This window comes from Clinocottus analis, unplaced genomic scaffold, assembly GCF_023055335.1.
Source record: "Clinocottus analis isolate CAN_PGR_092001 unplaced genomic scaffold, fCliAna1.0.p SCAF_11, whole genome shotgun sequence".
NCBI lineage: Eukaryota > Metazoa > Chordata > Actinopteri > Perciformes > Cottidae > Clinocottus > Clinocottus analis.
The window spans coordinates 15,292,290-15,309,718 of record NW_027175832.1 but is presented as its reverse complement, the minus strand read 5'-3'; the positions used below and the strand labels follow the sequence as shown (position 1 = coordinate 15,309,718).

General features: G+C 41.5%; 2 protein-coding genes across 3 annotated transcripts; one reads left to right on the top strand and one right to left on the bottom strand.

Annotated features, from left to right (window-relative positions):
* Positions 1-74: 74 nt before the first annotated feature.
* On the bottom strand, positions 75-6,583 carry dapk3 (death-associated protein kinase 3). Its single transcript, XM_068602455.1, has 9 exons — positions 6,472-6,583; positions 5,611-5,708; positions 3,760-4,120; positions 3,093-3,222; positions 2,879-2,927; positions 2,760-2,786; positions 2,493-2,645; positions 2,335-2,380; positions 75-1,959 (listed from the first exon to the last, which is right to left on the bottom strand). The coding sequence occupies exons 2-9, from the start codon at positions 5,670-5,672 to the stop codon at positions 1,429-1,431; spliced, it is 1,359 nt and encodes a 452-aa protein (XP_068458556.1). The 5' UTR covers positions 5,673-5,708; positions 6,472-6,583; the 3' UTR covers positions 75-1,428.
* A 1,801-nt stretch (positions 6,584-8,384) lies between these two features.
* On the top strand, positions 8,385-16,974 carry sppl2 (signal peptide peptidase-like 2). 2 transcript variants are annotated; one of them, XR_011080096.1, is made up of 15 exons: positions 8,385-8,524; positions 9,764-9,880; positions 10,384-10,566; positions 10,692-10,781; positions 11,088-11,227; positions 12,240-12,382; positions 13,163-13,259; positions 13,470-13,586; positions 14,145-14,226; positions 14,356-14,430; positions 14,528-14,590; positions 14,698-14,797; positions 15,577-15,654; positions 15,830-16,275; positions 16,776-16,974. XR_011080096.1 is itself a non-coding variant. In XM_068602439.1 (15 exons), the coding sequence occupies exons 1-15, from the start codon at positions 8,477-8,479 to the stop codon at positions 16,920-16,922; spliced, it is 1,641 nt and encodes a 546-aa protein (XP_068458540.1). In that variant the 5' UTR covers positions 8,385-8,476; the 3' UTR covers positions 16,923-16,974. The 2 variants fall into 2 exon arrangements, 1 of the variants encoding a protein (XP_068458540.1); XM_068602439.1 differs by having other exon boundaries at positions 15,830-15,990.
* Positions 16,975-17,429: the final 455 nt, after the last annotated feature.

Below are 17,429 nucleotides of genomic sequence, written 5' to 3'. Positions count from 1 at the left end.
GGATAAACTGTCCCTTTACAAGGGTTAGTTACCATTCACATAACCACACATGGAAACGACTTGGATTAGAGCGATAACTTTGTTTATTTGAAACAAGCCCAGGCATTTCATTTGACACTTTAAAAGACAGATTAAAATAGAGTTTGGAATACATTACAATTTTCTGAGTGCAATTTCTCTACTGAAGAATATATATCGCCTGTATTGTACACCGCCTGCTCAATGCATGGGGAATGTGTTGCATGGACATGAGACTTATCAGTGGAATGTTTGGAGTTTGCGGCGATGGTCAGAACAAAAAGAGAAACAGGAACAAGAGTAACAGTATAAAGAGAAAGATTCCATGCGCACTATTTGGTTTACAAGGCTGCTGTGCAAAGGTTGTTGTGTGTAAGACATAGAGCAATATCAATGTGATAGAGACGTCATTACCTCGATGACGGATGAGTGCTCGCGGAGGCGATGCGATCGATCAGTTAACAGGCACTGCAAAGATGAGTTTATACATTCGAAATATGCTGGTGCTTTATTTTTACAGGTCTGTCAATTTATTTAATTTCCAAATCATTTCCGAGGCAGTTTCCAGGAAAGAGCCATGCCATTTGGTGCCGATTATAGAGAGTGATCAGATGGACAGGTAAGACGTGACACGTGTCGATAAAGAATATAGTTTCCAATCCTGGCTGCGTGGTGGATACATATTTACTGGGGTTTGAATAGAGTAATGTCATTTATTGAAATTTCTCTGGAAGACCTTAATAAACTAAAATAACAGTTTCAGTTCAGTCTGATTTTCAGTCTCTAGTTCTTTCCACGAAACTTTGGCAAGAAATGTTGAAGAAATCATTAGTTAATGACAGATCTGTAAAATAAAGCATTAACCTAAATCTTTCTTAGTTTACAATTATTGCATCCTTTGTAGTTTGACACAATTAATGTGAGCTGCAAACCAATCGGAAATGTAAACGGATAAATGAACAAACATGAAACTATAAGTTGAATATAGAAGTTCTCTCACGCAACTGGCAAGAGCCAAAGAGCCAAAGAGCAGACAGCTCTGGCTTTTACAGCACCAACACATTCAGATGTAATTACATCAAAAAGAAAAATTGGAAAAGAAAAAAAGCCAATATAGTTGCAAACTTTGAATTATTTGTCACATAACCCTATAACGTAAAATCTAAAAAAGTATAAATTAACTTATAAAAACAGAGGAATCAAACTGGAATGGGTTCAACGTATTGCCTCAGAGCTTCTTGCTGGTTCTCTGAAGCGTGACATAAAAAAGGGTGGAATATTTTCCTGATGGGCAGCGGCTGCACAGCTTATGATGACAACTGACCCACTCAAACCGCAGCGTGTGGGACACGTGCAGACGGCAGGAGGATACCGGAGAATCAAAGTGTCATTGATGCACTTCAGCCCGACTCAGGGCATGCTGCCGAGGCCGTCTTTGTCCGGCGACATGGACTTGACCAGCTCCTCCACCCAGCGGACTTCAGAGGCCACCTGCTCGGCCAGGACCTCGTAGCGGCTTTCCAGGCGCCCGTACTTGCGCTTGAGGATGTTGGCGGCCTGCATGGTGAGCCGGGCCTCCTCCTGGCTCTTCTTGCGCTGGGCTTGGGTGCGCTGGAGCTCTTGGCGGATGTGGCTCAGGTCGCTGGAGATGCTCTGGTTCTCCTCCTTGTACCAACCCTCCTTCTCCTCGTATATGGACAACAGCGCCGCCACATCCTCCCGGCAGGAGCGCTGGTTGCGCTCCAGGTCCCTCAGGCCCTCCTCGGCGGCCGCGATCTCCTCAAGGACCTGGGAGAAGCGCTCAAAGTTGACGTACGTGTTGTTAGGAGGCATGCTGGAGTGCGACTTGATGGTGTACTCCTTCAGACGAGTGGTTTTCAGGCGTCGGCGCTCAGTCTTGTGATCCCTCTCCTCCTGGCGGACATTTCGCCTCTTAATAACCTGCGGAGGGAAAAATGTTACGGTCTGAAATAACGATGGTGATTTGATGACAAGCTCTAAAATACCAGTATTTCTACTGACCTCAAAAACCCAATATGATGCTATATCAGCTGATTTCTTAATGTACTGACCAGACACATTATGCAATGAAGAGTTTAAAAATAATGTCAAACTTAACTTTAACACACTTGTAATGCAATTTCTTGTTATTTATCTGCATAGGCAAATATCTGCTGATATATCGTTCTCGCTCGATTCGATAAGAACTAAACCCATTTAAATGTGTTTGAGTTTGAACCCGATAAGTAACTAAAATCTTATGTTGAATTTTAAACTTAACTAACGGATATAGATGATAATTAAATAAAAACCCACCTTAATCCAGGGGTGCTCAAGACTGTCATCAATTGTCATTCTCTTCCTGCAAATCAAAATACTCCAGTGAGAAAATTGCAGAAACTTCCCTAAACGTCTACAAAACAGAGATTTCTTTCCTTTACTCTTGGTGTTAAATACATTTGAAAAGTTCCTACTTAGGATCCTTGACCAGCAGACGCCGTATGAAGTCCTTCGCCAGCTCACTGGTGTTACTGAAATACTCTTCGTCAAAGTCGTAGTTGACGCCCGAGATGTTCGTCAGGGTCTCCTGCTTGGTCTCGCCCAGAAACGGTGAAGCGCCACTCAGTCTACAGGAACACAGATAAAAGGATTAGCTTCATACAAACAACATGGATGAGGAGTGAAGTGATTTATGTTTCCGCAGATGTCAACAAGAGATCGTGATGTGGAACATTACTCACAGTATGTATGTGATGACTCCGATGCTCCTGCAGAGAAGACAAGAAGCAAACATTAATGTGAACCGTCACACGGGTCAGTGTACAGCTTCAGAAGGGGGGAGAAGATGTTGGCATCTTACCACATGTCTGCCTCCAGGCCAAGTGGCTCATAGTTAACTATTTCTGGAGCTGTAAAGAACAGAGGAATGAACAATGTAATCCAAACCAGATGTGGAGATCTGAAACACACCAACAATGTTTAGCTTACTTGCCAGAGTGGGCACATGCAAACACACAAAAACAGATTTTTAAAAAAGCGCATATTTAATCCAGGAAGGGAATACAAGGTCTCACCGACAAACTCTGGCGTTCCAAAAATATTCTTGAACTCGTTTCCTGCTTTGATCTGATGTGCGATCCCAAAATCAATCAGCTTGATCCTGGGGTTAGGGACATTTTTGTCCAGCAGCATGATATTCTCCGGCTGAAAGATCAAATAGAGCTAAACATTAGCGAGAGAACGAGCGAAGCCACTATTGTACATTCACATTAAAACAACTTTTTAAGAGCCTCCATCATGACATTATTCTTTCGCTACCTCATCACACATTGGGCCAGCAGTGCAGACATGGGAGAGGTTACACTGTTTTCTATACATCGCCCATAATAAACAGTGATCTATGCCGGTGAGAACTGGTATATGCTGATGAGCAGTGGTTTCTGCTATAAGTGACTGAATGTACTAAATGCCATGAAAGCAACAACAATCGGCATATGTCACAAACAAAATAAGTTTACTTGTATCTGGCTTCATCAATTAGTAACAAACAGCACAATTGTAGAAACTAAAATAAAAGTGTAAAATTGAAAAAAAAAATCCCTTTGCACACACAAGTGCAAAATATTTAAGGTTACGTAAACAACTTCTTGCAACTGAACAGGAATCCTCACTAACGTGTCAACTACGACGGCCGACCCCGGGCCTCACAGACCAACCGCCTTCAGCACACAGACCACTGACCTTGAGGTCAAAGTGAGCGATGCGCTTGGAGTGTAGATACTGAACGCCATCCAGGATCTGCTTTAGGAACTGCGTGGCCTCCTCCTCCGTTAGAGACTCCTTCTCAGCCAGGAAGTCAAAGAGCTCTCCTCCGGACACCAGCTCCAGGATCAGGATCACGTCGGCCTTGTTTTCAAAGATGTCGTGCAGGGTGATGATGTTGCTGTGTTGGATCTCCCGCAGGATGTTGACTTCGCGCTCGATCTCCTCGCGGCTCACCCCCCGCCGGCTGGACGACAGTCGGCGCTTCTTGATGAACTTGGCTGCGTACTCGATACTCGTGCTCTTCTCTTTACACTTTCGAACGATGGCAAATTGTCCACTGCGGAAAAGAGAGAGGAGACAGGGACGTTAAATAAATACAATAAGGATATTATAGACCTGCTTGTCTTTGTTTGTGTTGTCCTAGGGATTGAGTTCTTGGGGGCTGAGTACAGAGATATATCAAGACATCTCTTTGGGCTGTGAGTACCTGTGAAGGACAAGTTGATGCTTCCCAACTTTTTTGACTGTGCCCCCTTAAATTGAAGCAACTTCGAGTGACCCCCGGTCACAGATTATGGCCTCAACGTGGAAATGTAGTTCAACCAAAACATTTGATGTTGATTGCTTGACTTTGTAAATTATTGGAAACAACAATTTACAGCGGAAACAAGCAGAAGTATTCTTCTACTTCTATTCTTCTAACTTGAAGACCTTTTTCACTCATTTTAGAGGACACTTTAAGGAATAAATTACTTTATAAAGAAGATGTTTTTGCAATGACCTTGTGACCCATGAAATAGCACTAGTGGCATACTTGGGGGGTCTCGACCCTTAGGTTGGGAAACACTATACTAACTAATACTAATACTAATACTAATAACTAAGAAAAATTACCGTTAGTTGCCCAGAAAACAACCTTAAACACATGAAGTGATGCTAAAACAGTATATATGTAACTTACAGTTTTAACTATTCTAAGTCCAGAAATAAATGTAATCTAGTTGTGTTTTATAGAATCTTGTTTGAAAAGTTAATACTACCTATAAGAACAATAAAACAAAAGTGCAGGTGAGGAGAAAGCATTTCATAATGCATGATCAGGCAGAATGTAATGTCTGCATATCTCAGCACAAGCACGCACGCACGCACGCACGCACGCACGCACGCACGCACGCACGCCTCTCCTATAGAGCCTCTACACCACAGTGAAGGTGGAAAGTCACATTAAGAAGCAGTGACGTCAAGGTTTTGCTGCATCACTGCAGAAAAAGTAGCATGGGTAGAAAGTTGTATTCAAACTATCAAAACGGGATGACTCATGTCAAGCCATATGCAGAAGGGCATTTAATATGTTGCTGACACATACTTAAATATTCCGGCCTTCATCAAATCTAATGTTTTGGATAGTTTGCAGCTCATCTCCGGCATTAAAATGCATCTTAAACAACAATGTGTAAGTTGAATACACTTGACACTCGCATTTTTTTTTATTTGAGAAGCACGAAATTTTTTTTATTTGTGCTCGCTCAGCAATTCAGCTTGAAAAGAAAACTGCTGCAACTAGGACATACATTGATTCAAAAACTACCAGTCACGCTAGGCACATACTTCAAAACGCAGCTAATATATTCTCAACCTAAAGAATCACAGCGGTGTTTCGGGTGCATTCACACTTGTATTTGGAACTGGGACACCAAAGACATACGTTGGAGTCAAGTCTGAACAGCGTCTTTCGTAACACTGATTACAGTCGTGGCACCAGATGGGTGTTTTTAGGTACTATCCGTTTAACGAGAGAAGGGACGACAATACATGTGGAGAACATACCTGCCCAGCTCCTCCTCCATTTCATAATACAACTCAACATCCTCTTGTCTGAAGCCAGCCATGGTGCGCCGACTGGAAAGATGATGCCTTGTTATTCACTGCATTGGAAATTAAAAAGAAGATTTAAACTCAATGAACACTGGCAGCGGATGGTGTGGACGTCACAACAGTAACCAATGGCCTGTTAGGGGAGGTTAGTGACCAGACTGACTACCTGGGCTTCTGTACTCCTTATTTGGCCCGAGCCTGCTCAGCTTTAGTTTTCAGAGACTTTTTGGCTGATGTCAGACCTCTGCATACCAATCCTACTGACATCATCTCCTGCCCTGGACCAGCCAGCTCGCACTCAATTAAAGGGACTTTGATATACAAAAATGTTCGAGTTTTTTTTGCCCTTTTTTACAAATCTTGTTTAATGTGGCTGGTCTATGAAAAAAAAAGCGAACCATTAAAATACAACCATTTCTGATTGTAGATTTTAAGGATTAAAATATGACGAATCTGCCATTTAAAGCAACCGATTTTACAAAACAGACAGAAGAGACAGTTTCCCGTTGTGAAAACAGCAAAACTGTCGCGTTTATAGCCACAAATACAAAAGAAAACTCGTGCCACTAATAAACATTAACCAACAAATTAACCAAAAAGACACATATTTTAAGGAACAAATAAGGAGAAACCAGCTACGGAAGACACCTAGCTTAGCTGGTCGTTAACAAGCTAGCTGACGTATAAACACCGGTTTAGTTAGTTGAAAAACATACAATCAACAGCTCTGCAGATTGACTGCAAAGTAAACATTTAACCAAATACAATGTGAAAGCACTATATACACATATACAAATAGACAAGCATACGTACAGTTCGTTTGGCTAAGAGTCGCTACGACGCTGCATTCCTCTTCAAAAGTAGTTGTGTGAATAATCCAGACTGACCGGAGTCAAGCTAGCGTGTGAAAAACAGGACTTCCGGTCTCTCGGTTCAAAATAACAACAACCGCATTAAGCACTGAAGCTCTCTACTGACGTTACAGCCACGTGTCTTTCGTAGGTCTAAGCATGCTTTTGTAAAGCAGTAGTAAGTAGAGAATATATAGTTAAAAAAAAAAGTAATCATACTATATTGCATATGGTACTTGCATGTATACCTTTATTGTATGTTGTGCTGTACTTTAGTGTGTTTCTGGGGTTATTTATTTTTTAAAGACTTGAGAAGAACATCACTTTTAATTGCACTCGATTTTCTGTTGTTTTTTTATTCTGAAGGGAGGGAATTGTTGGTTTTAGGGGGGAAATTATTCCAATTGACTTATTTTGTCGCCAGAATTATGGGATTGTGGATATATATTTGCAATAGCACTTAGTTGGGCAAAGGTACAATTATTTTTTTAAACAAGTTGTTTATTTGTATTTTTAACTAGTCTCTGCCATTACTTACTGTAGTGAGCCCATCATTATGGGCACTTAAACGCAGTGAAGTATGGATGTCAGTGGTTTAAACCAGAATGCAGAGGAAAAACCATTGTCTTTTGGTAAAAGCTAAAAAACACAACCAACGCAGTGTGCAAACGAGCAGAATGCAAAGTAAAGCAAACGTTTACTCTTTTATTTTGAAGGCAGAAATCGCTTGTTTTCCGGTGTCGATGTTTCACTTGAAGTAGACCACTCCATGGCAGACAGAAGGACATATGGAATGACATCATGTTGAGTGAATCAAGCCGCTGCAGTACGTCAATGAACAGCAAGATTGAGCATGCAACAGCCCAGATTAAAGAGGCACTGAATCAGGTCACAACAAAGCAAATATTACATGTTACCATAGTTAGATACGTGTTCATGGTTAGTATTACGTAGGCCAATTAGTGCACACTGAACGATCCCAGGGATACTTAAAACACATTTTATAAAAACGACAAACAACTACAACAGTATGTAAACTTGGATAATAACTGAGTAACCAATAGGGGCAAGTGAAACTAAATGTATAATATTTTTTATCATAAATGTATTACTATTGACCTTTGCCAGTTCACTTCAAGTGTTCTGTCAAACTGTAGTCAAAGTACTCGGCTAATTTACTTTTTATAAAATAAAATATATCGCATTTTAAACATAATTAAATGTAATAATATTTCCTGTATTTCAAAAGTATTTTAAAGTCAAAAAGTATTCGCAAAAAAAGCTATACTTAAAGTTATAAAACTAAAATGAAAGTTAAAGCTGGAGCTTGTTGTTTTACTATAATGCTGCATATTGCTAAATATAGTCTTATCTTTACCCATAATAATACATCAACACATTTTTTTAAAATCATGCTTTCTATTACACTTATTCATTTAACCATCCATTTACGAGTTGATAATTTGTTTGCATGTTTGCACTTTAAAAAAAATGTAATATACAAAATTAATACGCCCTGCTGTTTTGTTGAATATATTGAATGAAAAATACCTTTTTAATCTCCAAGGAGAAATATTTCTCCAAGGAGAAATATTGAGTATTTTTGCACTTTTTTATTATTTCATTTCCCAAATTAATACGCCCTGCTGTTTTATAAAATATATTGAGTATTTTTCATTCCTGCTGTTTTCTATGTATGTTGCTTGCTACTGTGACAAAATAATGTCCCCCTGAGGATCTGTCTGTCTGTCTGTCTGTCTGTCTTCAGGGTCGTGTTTCTTTTTGACTGACTTTAACTTTAACCAATCAGGGACTCGTTAAATCGCTTTTTGAGGTTACAGCCAATTAAAACCTCCACAAAAGTAAAGTGGGCGTGACTTGTTGAAACAGCTGGTGGGGGCTCGTGAGAGCGGCTCGAGCCAAGCGGTTGGTCGGTCGATGGGGGAAACAACAACAAGCTAGGCATCATGAGGGTCCCAGAAATACTGATTTGGGCCGCTGTTCTCATCCAGAAGGTGAGAGACCGACTGCATTTCTTCAAAACCCGTTCCCCTGTCCGTTGACTCTGCTTTGTGCCACCTGGTTGACAATAACGGACAATAACAGCCGTGTTTCGGAATGATTAGCTCGGATGCTATGAGCATTAGCTTGCACAGATCACCGCGGGCCCTGGAAAATCACTCACAATTGATGAAACACTAACGAAGCAGGATTATTGCGTCGCGGAAACCACTACGAGGTTTATGACGCGCAGTGTTTGAGACGCTGCTCGCGCACATCACGCTCGTTACTCATGTGTGATGATGCAGGGTTGGTTATCTCTCGACTGATTGTAATGTCACTTCCCAAAACAACTTCACGTTGACCCGCCGACTAACTGCCGTGAGTTGTGGAATTGTTATCTGGTCTGTAAAACTAAACATAATACATTATGTATTACAGTATGTATTGTTTTCAAGCAGTTTAAGTCTTTCGGATCTCAAAATGTTGTTCATAGTAAACCTCGATTATAACAATAATTCCCTCATTACAATGTCACGTATAGATTAGATCACGTGTTGATTAAACTTCATGGCAAGTCAGCCCCTCTCACTACAGTGACTATACTATTCAATTCAGTTTATTTTGTATAACCCAAAATCACAAATTACAAATAATTTGCCTCGGAGTGCTTTACTATCTGTACACATGACAGCCCTGCCCCGGGACCTCACATCGGATCAGGAAAAATGACCCCCTCAAAAAACGAAGAAAAAAAAACCTTTCACAGGGGAAAAAGGAAGAAACCTCCAGGAGAGCACAAGAGGAGGATCCCTCTTCCCGGATGACCAGAAGCAATAGATGTCATGTGTACAGCATGAACAATGTAACAGACGTACAGCACATTCAATGAAAATGACATCAGAAGGACATCGGGAGGAGCCGCATCAGCAGGGCTGCCATGGCAGGAGGCAGGGCTCAGGAGGCAGGACCAGACACAACCACAATCCATGGAAACTTGAGAGGCGAGAAAGCACAAAGACTCCGGGGAAGAAGTGGAGTTAGTGATGTGCGCTGAAGAGACTTCAAGATGGTAGAACAGGGAACACACCTGTTCTACTCAAGTTGTTGTTGTTACAGTGCTCAGTCAGTTTGGGTTGCTTTGTTTGTCCAATTTCACTGCATTGTCCTGCTGTTGTCATGTTTGGTTATTCTTTGCAAGTTACAAACATTTCTTATGTGAAGTGACACAGACATTGCTGTGGCGTTGACAGGTCGTGGGAGAATACGGCATGGCCCATTTCAGTGACACGGGCAAGAGCAAAGGAAAGGATTACTGCATATTCTTCAACTCACAGTGGGCACGTCTACCTCAGGACCTCAATAAGGCAGTAAGTGAGCTTCACAGAACCACAGAATAGTGGGATCAACGACAGTATGCACGTAATTGGAGGTAATCAATAATATCTTTCAGAAAGTCTGGACAGGATGCTGAAATCTGATCTCTACTCTTTGTGCTTACGGCAGCTGCTTTATGAACCGGCGGCAAATCTTGATCCATATGAATGATATCTCAACATAATTAATTCCAGTAATGCAGTCTGGAGTAGATGCATGCATGATTTCATTTTGAATACAAATGTATTAGTCATGCAAACAAGTATTTTTGACGGTTATGAAGATCAGTTATTACCAGACTGCATCTATACTCTGACTTCAGTCTCTCAGTTGCAAAACGTATGATCCAGCCCTTAATCAGGAAAATGTATATCCAGCCTATTAATAAATAAACATTAATTAAATGCTGGGTCTTTTTCTTAAATAACATAAAGTGTTGAACCATAACAGATTGTCATCCAGCTCTGGTTAACATTGCAAACCTTTTGTTTTGAAGTCACGTCTTCCGATCTATGACCTGACGCCGTCGATCTTGTGCTCCCCCTCTGACGTCCCGGAGGGAGGCTTCCCAAATCGCATCCCCATGGTGATGAGAGGCAACTGCACTTTCTATGAAAAGGTCCGACTGGCCCAGATCAACGGCGCAAAGGGCCTGCTCATCGTCAGCAAGGACAGACTGGTAACCCCGCTTATGACTTTGTCCGAAGGCGATGTGTCTTTGTTGCACATCAAGAGTAAATTGATTTTTGGTGCTTCGGAAAACAGAAATGTGTGTTTTTTTTGTTTTTATTTATTAAATTCCAGACACCACCAGCAGGAAACAAGACTCAGTATGAGGAGATTGATATTCCTGTAGCACTGCTCAGCTACTCTGATATGCTGGAGATAAGCAAGGTGAGAGGCCGTCCACTAAGCATTGAAACAGTTGATAAAATAAACCCCTGTCTACTTGTCAGTGTTCTACTGGATGAGTTTCTCTCTCCCTGATAGCTCACCTAAATGTATCCACGCTAAACCTTTGTACATCCAGCAAAGGCAGATTAAGGTTATGGTGTGCTTGAGAAGCAAAACAAACAAAATCGATCTTCACCAAATGTTTAATAATGCATGTTTCATGAGATTTTACGAGAGAGAAATGTGTTGAATACCAATTTCACAAAATCTTTAGGGTTAACTCAATGTTGTTGCTAACTCCTGCAGACCTTTGGCAAAGGAAGACTGGTCGCCATGTACGCACCCAATGAGCCGGTGTTGGACTACAACATGGTGATCATCTTTTTGATGGCAGTTGGAACAGTTGCTGTTGGAGGGCACTGGGCCGGCAGCAGAGATACCAAGAAGTAAGTGGAACCGAATATTTAATGTGGGTCATCACGCCATGATTCTTAATGGTTAGTTTGGTTTGAAGGTAACAATATATACTGAAATAACTCCACATAAAGTGCAGGTTATTACAGGCAGTGGTGTACTGGATGATGAGTATATTAAAGCTGTTTCTTTTTCCCAGAATAGAGGATCAAATCAATATATGGGTTAAAAGTAATGTTTTGTATCCAAACTGGAAATTACTACAAAAGTCTTTTTAGGGCCAAAGGTGGAAGTTGATTTTCAGTGATGATGCTGGTTACAATGTAATGTACAGACCCCGATTCATCTTCTTCTACATTAAATTATGCAAGGACACAAAGTTTCCTTCTGCCTTTGCTTAGCGAGCTTTTAGTAGCGACAGCTAAATTTAAATCCGTTCATTTATTAGGGGAGTCATCTCCAGGGAAAATGAGTCACAGTTTTCTTGGGACGCTTGTGCCTTTTTTTTTTTTTCTTCCTGTTAGAGGAGTGTGTTGTCTGCATTGTAACGCTGCAACTCCACCAAAGGGCAGTGTTGTTGATTTGAGGCTGCCCGAGTGACTCATCGGGTTGAGCCAATCCGAGTCAGTCCTTTCTGACAGAGTTGCCAAGGTGACTGAGGGCACAGCCAGACGGAGTTTCTGACACACAGGACCACGGGCAAAAAAACCCCATTTTGGAATCAGTGTCCTGAACTTGGGAAGGAAGTGAGTCCCAGCCAGGCAACCAAATGATGGTAAATATTGACTATGGACATGGATGATCATCCTGGCTGCTTTGGCAAATACCAACCCTCCGTGAACACTTTTTGAAATAAATCAAGTAAAAGACAAAACCCAAGAGGCTGGTTTGCTGCATTGACCTCGCCCCCCGTTTTGCTTAATAATCTGGCACAGGCAGATGAGTGTGCATAGATGCAGATCATCAATCTCTCCAGTTGTGAACGCCCCGAACGAGCCGTCTCAGGTCGGCACGCCTCTCTGAATTGCAATCTTCCTCCTGCAGACGCTACATGAAGCACAAGCGGGACGACGGGGCGGAGAAGCAGGACGAGGAGACCGTGGACGTCACGCCCATCATGATCTGTGTGTTCGTGGTCATGTGCTGCAGCATGCTGGTGCTACTCTACTTTTTCTATGACAGCCTGGGTATGATGCAGACAAGTACACTCGACCACCAATGATCTAAACACAGTTTCAATCTCAATTTGAAGATATTCGTTCACATTTTGAAGCCCATTTTCAGACCTGTCTGCCCAGTATTTATTGATGTGCTCTCTCATTGTGGTCTGGCCTGACTCACTAATTCATATGCACAATATACACGCGGTGAAGAATATGGTCAACCGCATTTTCCTCGTGTGACAAATGATCTCGGCTTGCTGACCTTCTCTGTAACTGCATCTACAGGCTTTGAGCCTTAGAGACCTGGAAAGATAATGGATTTTCACGAATAAAAAGTGATCTTATCTTATTATTAGCAGTATGTTTTTTAGCAGCTGATAAGCAGGATACGGAATTATAAATTGTCATTCATTTCTCCAAGTTACAGCAGACAATCTATCCTCACTTCCTCTCGCAGAGCGGCTCAGTGTCCAGCTTTATGAGGCTGTAGATGCAGTTTACAGATCTGAAGGCCAGCCATGCTCTAAAGGAGCTTAATAGATTTAAAAAAAAATGCTTCAAAATCTAGAATTCTAAATAGATTTTTTTTTTTTTAAACGGGCAGCTGCTGATGGGCCACTTAGCATCTTTGATCATCCAACACATTAAATGCTGGACACGCAGTGGTGAAACTGAATAATTAGTTATATATTCAAGGACTAGCCTTTCCAAAGAGCAAAACACCCCAAACATGTTTCCTCAGTAGAATAGAAGTGGCTGTCGTGATAATAATCTGCCTGCCTCCACTGTTTCCTCGCGGTCTAGCCATTTGGGTCATCGGCATCTTCTGTTTGGCCTCCTCTGTCGGCCTCCACAGCTGTCTATGGCCTTTTGTCAGGAGACTCCCTTTCTGCAAGTGCAGGTGAGACCGTTCACGTCAATATGGTTTCATAACGTGAGGCGTCCAAAATGTCTCATCACATATCTATCTATATCTATATCTATATATATATCTATATCTATATATATACACCTTCATGTGGTTTGGAAGTAAGGGTTTAGCCTGAAAATTCCCTCTACCCTGTTTATAGATGTTTAAATTATGGTTATATTTATTGATTTGTGAACACAGGGTCCCAGAGAACAACTTGCCGTACTTGCACAAACGGCCACAGATCCGCATGTTGCTGCTGTCGGCCTTCTGCATCGCTGTCAGTGTCACCTGGATGGTGTTTCGCAATGAAGACCAGTAAGTGTGTTAAAAATAGAGCAAAAGACAGACGGGCACTGTCACTATATTCAACAAATGATACATATCTTTTCAGGAAAAGTTGTTTGCATGTTACTGCATTGCTCTGAGGTAGTTCGTTCAAAGACCCTGCCACCTGATTTGTCTGAGTAATAGCATCTCACTTATTTAGCAAAGGAACGAAAATTATACTGATCCATGTTTTGACATTAACATTTACCAATAATGTGCTGAACGACGGTGAATACTTTTTAAACTGTGCAGCGGTCCATTATTTACAAAATGTACCATCCTGGCAAAAATCATTTGGGCTGAAAATGGACAACAATTACTGAGATTTATTTCTATGAAAAGGATCGTCTTTGCAACCGCAGCACCGGCTAAACACTCAAGACGTCTGGTTTGAGAGCACATGTACTGCATTGTGGGTGTTGACTGCTTGTTGTGTGTTAGGTGACATAAGTCTTTTCCTGTGCATGTGTGTGATAATATGTTGGAGGTACATTAGATGATGATGACGATGTTGGCTGACTCACTGTCTTGTTCTGAATCCTCCAGGTGGGCGTGGGTGTTGCAGGACGCCCTGGGGATCGCCTTCTGTCTCTACATGCTCAAAACAGTCAGACTCCCCACATTTAAGGTGAGTCAGCGCTCATAAATATAAACTATATGTGGAAGGTGTTTTTTAGGTTTCAGTTTTTGTAAAAACACGTTTGGTTTGTTTTAGTTGTAAACTCACCTAATAAATTTTTCTCTCTCTGCTCTGCAGGCTTGCACCTTATTACTGTCTGTCCTGTTCATCTACGACGTTTTCTTCGTATTTATTACACCCTTCTTGACAAAGGTATGTCAATACTCTTTCATTCTAGTCAGATGTCTATGATCTCCGTTACGGTGTGTCATACTTAAGTTACTCATGGCTTCCCTCCCTCCCCCCACAGAGCGGTGAAAGTATAATGGTGGAGGTAGCGGCTGGTCCCTCTGACTCCTCCCCTCATGAAAAGGTGGGCTTGTTTTTTTAAATTCCACAACTCCCTTTGGGGTCAGTGGGGACGGCAATTTCCAGCTCAAAATGAGTGAAAAGAGTAACACTAATGTTTGTTTCCTCCAGCTTCCCATGGTGCTCAAAGTGCCACGGTTAAACTTCTCTCCCCTGGCTCTTTGCGACCGGCCCTTCTCCCTCCTGGGCTTTGGTGATATCTTAGTTCCAGGTAATTAACTCCGGTTTCCTCAAACTGATTAAAGCGAGAAAGTGAGTTGTTTTTTTTGTGCTCACAACCAGAAAATTGTGTCACTAACGATGACCACAGTCACAGTTTAGACTGTCCATAGAGCAGAAAATATTGATGTAGTTGCTCAACACCGACACTTCATGCAGGGTTAAGAGGTCATGGAAAACCTGGAAAAGTCATAGCATTTCAAAATGGTTATTTTCAGGCCTGGAAAAGTCATTGAAAGAGTTTGTGTTATATTTATATGTTCATGCCGTTCATTTACGCTGAATTTTAAATAATGAATATGCTTTAAAAATGAAGACGCTCAAAATATAAGCAGGCATACGCCGAGTACATATATACATATACATATATAGCATATATGTTTATTCTTTTAATGAAACTGTCGCATCTCATTCATTTGTGTCATTTAAGGTATACTGTATTCTTTGGAATTCCCATTGTTAGTTAAAATACTACATTTTTGTGTACACCGACATTTCACAAAATGTTTGTTTTAAAGTCATGAAAATCCATTGATCAAAATGTATGAACTCTGCTTATGGCTGCATATTTAATTCCATATCATTATTATATATTATATTATACCATTATTATTATGTCTTTCTACGTATCTGTTATATTAGAATTAAAGTGCAGGGAAACAACTTTGGTGACCTGAGTAATTGAGCTTCAGTGAGCTGAACGGTTGCTGACTGCAGTGGTTTCACTTGTTAATTCATCTGAATGCTCCTTTCTTGTTATTTCTTTGTCAGGTCTGCTGGTGGCGTACTGTCACAGGTTTGACATTTTAACACAATCCTCCAGGATCTACTTTGTGGCCTGTACGATTGGTATGTACATTCGCTGCTGTTATGTTGAGCCCCATTTGTACGGGATCAACGTTGCATGTGGGGAACTATATGTCTCCTGTGAGTAAAAGTACAGCATTTATTTCGACAGGAAAAAAAAAGTGTTGACCATGTGTTTGCCCTTTCTCTCCCTCTCTTTCCCCGTGTCTGCTGTCAGCTTACGGCATCGGCCTGCTGATCACCTTCGTGGCTCTGGCCCTGATGCAGATGGGTCAGCCGGCCTTGCTCTACCTGGTGCCTTGCACTCTGCTCACCTGCCTCACTGTAGCGCTGTGGCGCAGGGAGTTGCCCCAGTTCTGGACTGGAAGTGGATTTGTGGTGAATACCAGTTTGATATGACCGCCTACTGCCCGAAGAACAAACAAACAAAAAAACAAAAAAACACACCAAAAAAGATCTAGTGTTAAATAACGTGCAGAGTAAAGTAGAATCTTAAGTTGAGTAACCCCTTTAAATAATTCCATCCGTTCCAACTGCCTCTTTCTGTTTTACTGTCCACCCTTCCCTCTCCTTCCTCCCATTGCTGCTCCTTGCCCTTTATTTTACTGTGGGTGTGCTCTAGTCTGCTGCTGAGGGCTCAGCTGTCTGTGAATGGCACTGCAGGTACTCGATCTGGGCTTGCTTCTTTACACTCTACCATTAAAACATCTTGGTGTAACTTAAGCTCCCTTTTTTTGTGTTGTTCCCTTTAGAGTAGATGTTTTGTTGTTCTTGTATACACACACATCTGTTATGGACTTGTGGTTAACAACTACTGCAGCTAATGTCAATGGTGCTCATGGTGAGTTAGATTAGCTCACATTATCTCTCAAAGCATGCGTTATCTGTGGGGTTTTCTTTGATAAGCTTCCACTTTCCTTCTGCGTATGTGGGACGTTTTATCTTTTCGTACAGGAATACCTCTCACAACATTAAATTGGGGTTTTAATGGGGATGTGCGATGAAAAACAAAGTCCATTTACTCTGTAGACAGAGGGATAACTGTATATTCTTTGGTTTTGTTTCTCCTATCTAAGGCTATTCTGTCTTCTTTTTATTACATTTAGTTTTCTGCTCCACACAATTCAGCCATCTTATATAGACCCTGTTTTTGTCCCCTGCAGCCTCCCATAATGCTCGCACCAATCAACTGTACACAAACTGCAGCGCCGCCGACAGAAGATCACTTGACTAAACCGGAGAAACAAAGCACAGAAGAAGACTCGCCCCATTACCCGCCTCAGGACACGCCCCCAGCCAGGAAAGATTAAGTGGAAAACAAATCTAACCGGAAGGACATCTAGTAAAGGATTTTACATTTCACTTCATGTATTATTTGAGTTTTTTAAATTTTTTTATTTCCTGCATCGTGTCTCAGTCAACGGGCATTTTAAGTACAGATGTTTATTTGCACTTGGTGTGAAGGGAAGAGATATTTGCTTTCTGAAGGGCTGGCTCAGCAGGGCGCCGGGATTGGACACACGAGGTTCGAGGCATTGAAACTGACAAACGCACCAAGTATAAGACCTGCACCTCAACACCTATTACCAGTCTGTACCACCTCTTAACTAAGGGAATGGGAAGCCAAATCTACAAGCTACACAAGCTTTCTAACACTAAACACTACAACACTGAGCTGAGGCTCCTGTGCAGTCACACCAGCGTTTAACAATAGCTAGATTTTATTTTGGGCTTAACCAATTCAGAAGTGGATTTGATCACAGGGGCGAAGTGAAGCCACAATACTTTTTAAATTGTGAGACATAAAAAGCCTCTTG

Bases quoted from the DNA above. Each gene is read 5' to 3' on its own strand.
- dapk3 (XM_068602455.1), bottom strand. From the start codon at position 5,672: ATGGCTGGCTTCAGACAAGAGGATGTTGAGTTGTATTATGAAATGGAG. The intron at 4,121-5,610 runs GTATGTTCTCCA...TCTTTTCCGCAG, and splicing joins ATGGAGGAGGAGCTGGGCAG to TGGACAATTTGCCATCGTTC. The intron at 3,223-3,759 runs GTCAGTGGTCTG...TTGATCTTTCAG, and splicing joins TCGCTCACTTTGACCTCAAG to CCGGAGAATATCATGCTGCT.
- sppl2 (XM_068602439.1), top strand. From the start codon at position 8,477: ATGAGGGTCCCAGAAATACTGATTTGGGCCGCTGTTCTCATCCAGAAG. The intron at 10,567-10,691 runs GTAACCCCGCTT...ATTAAATTCCAG, and splicing joins TCGTCAGCAAGGACAGACTG to ACACCACCAGCAGGAAACAA. The intron at 13,260-13,469 runs GTGAGACCGTTC...TTGTGAACACAG, and splicing joins CTCCCTTTCTGCAAGTGCAG to GGTCCCAGAGAACAACTTGC.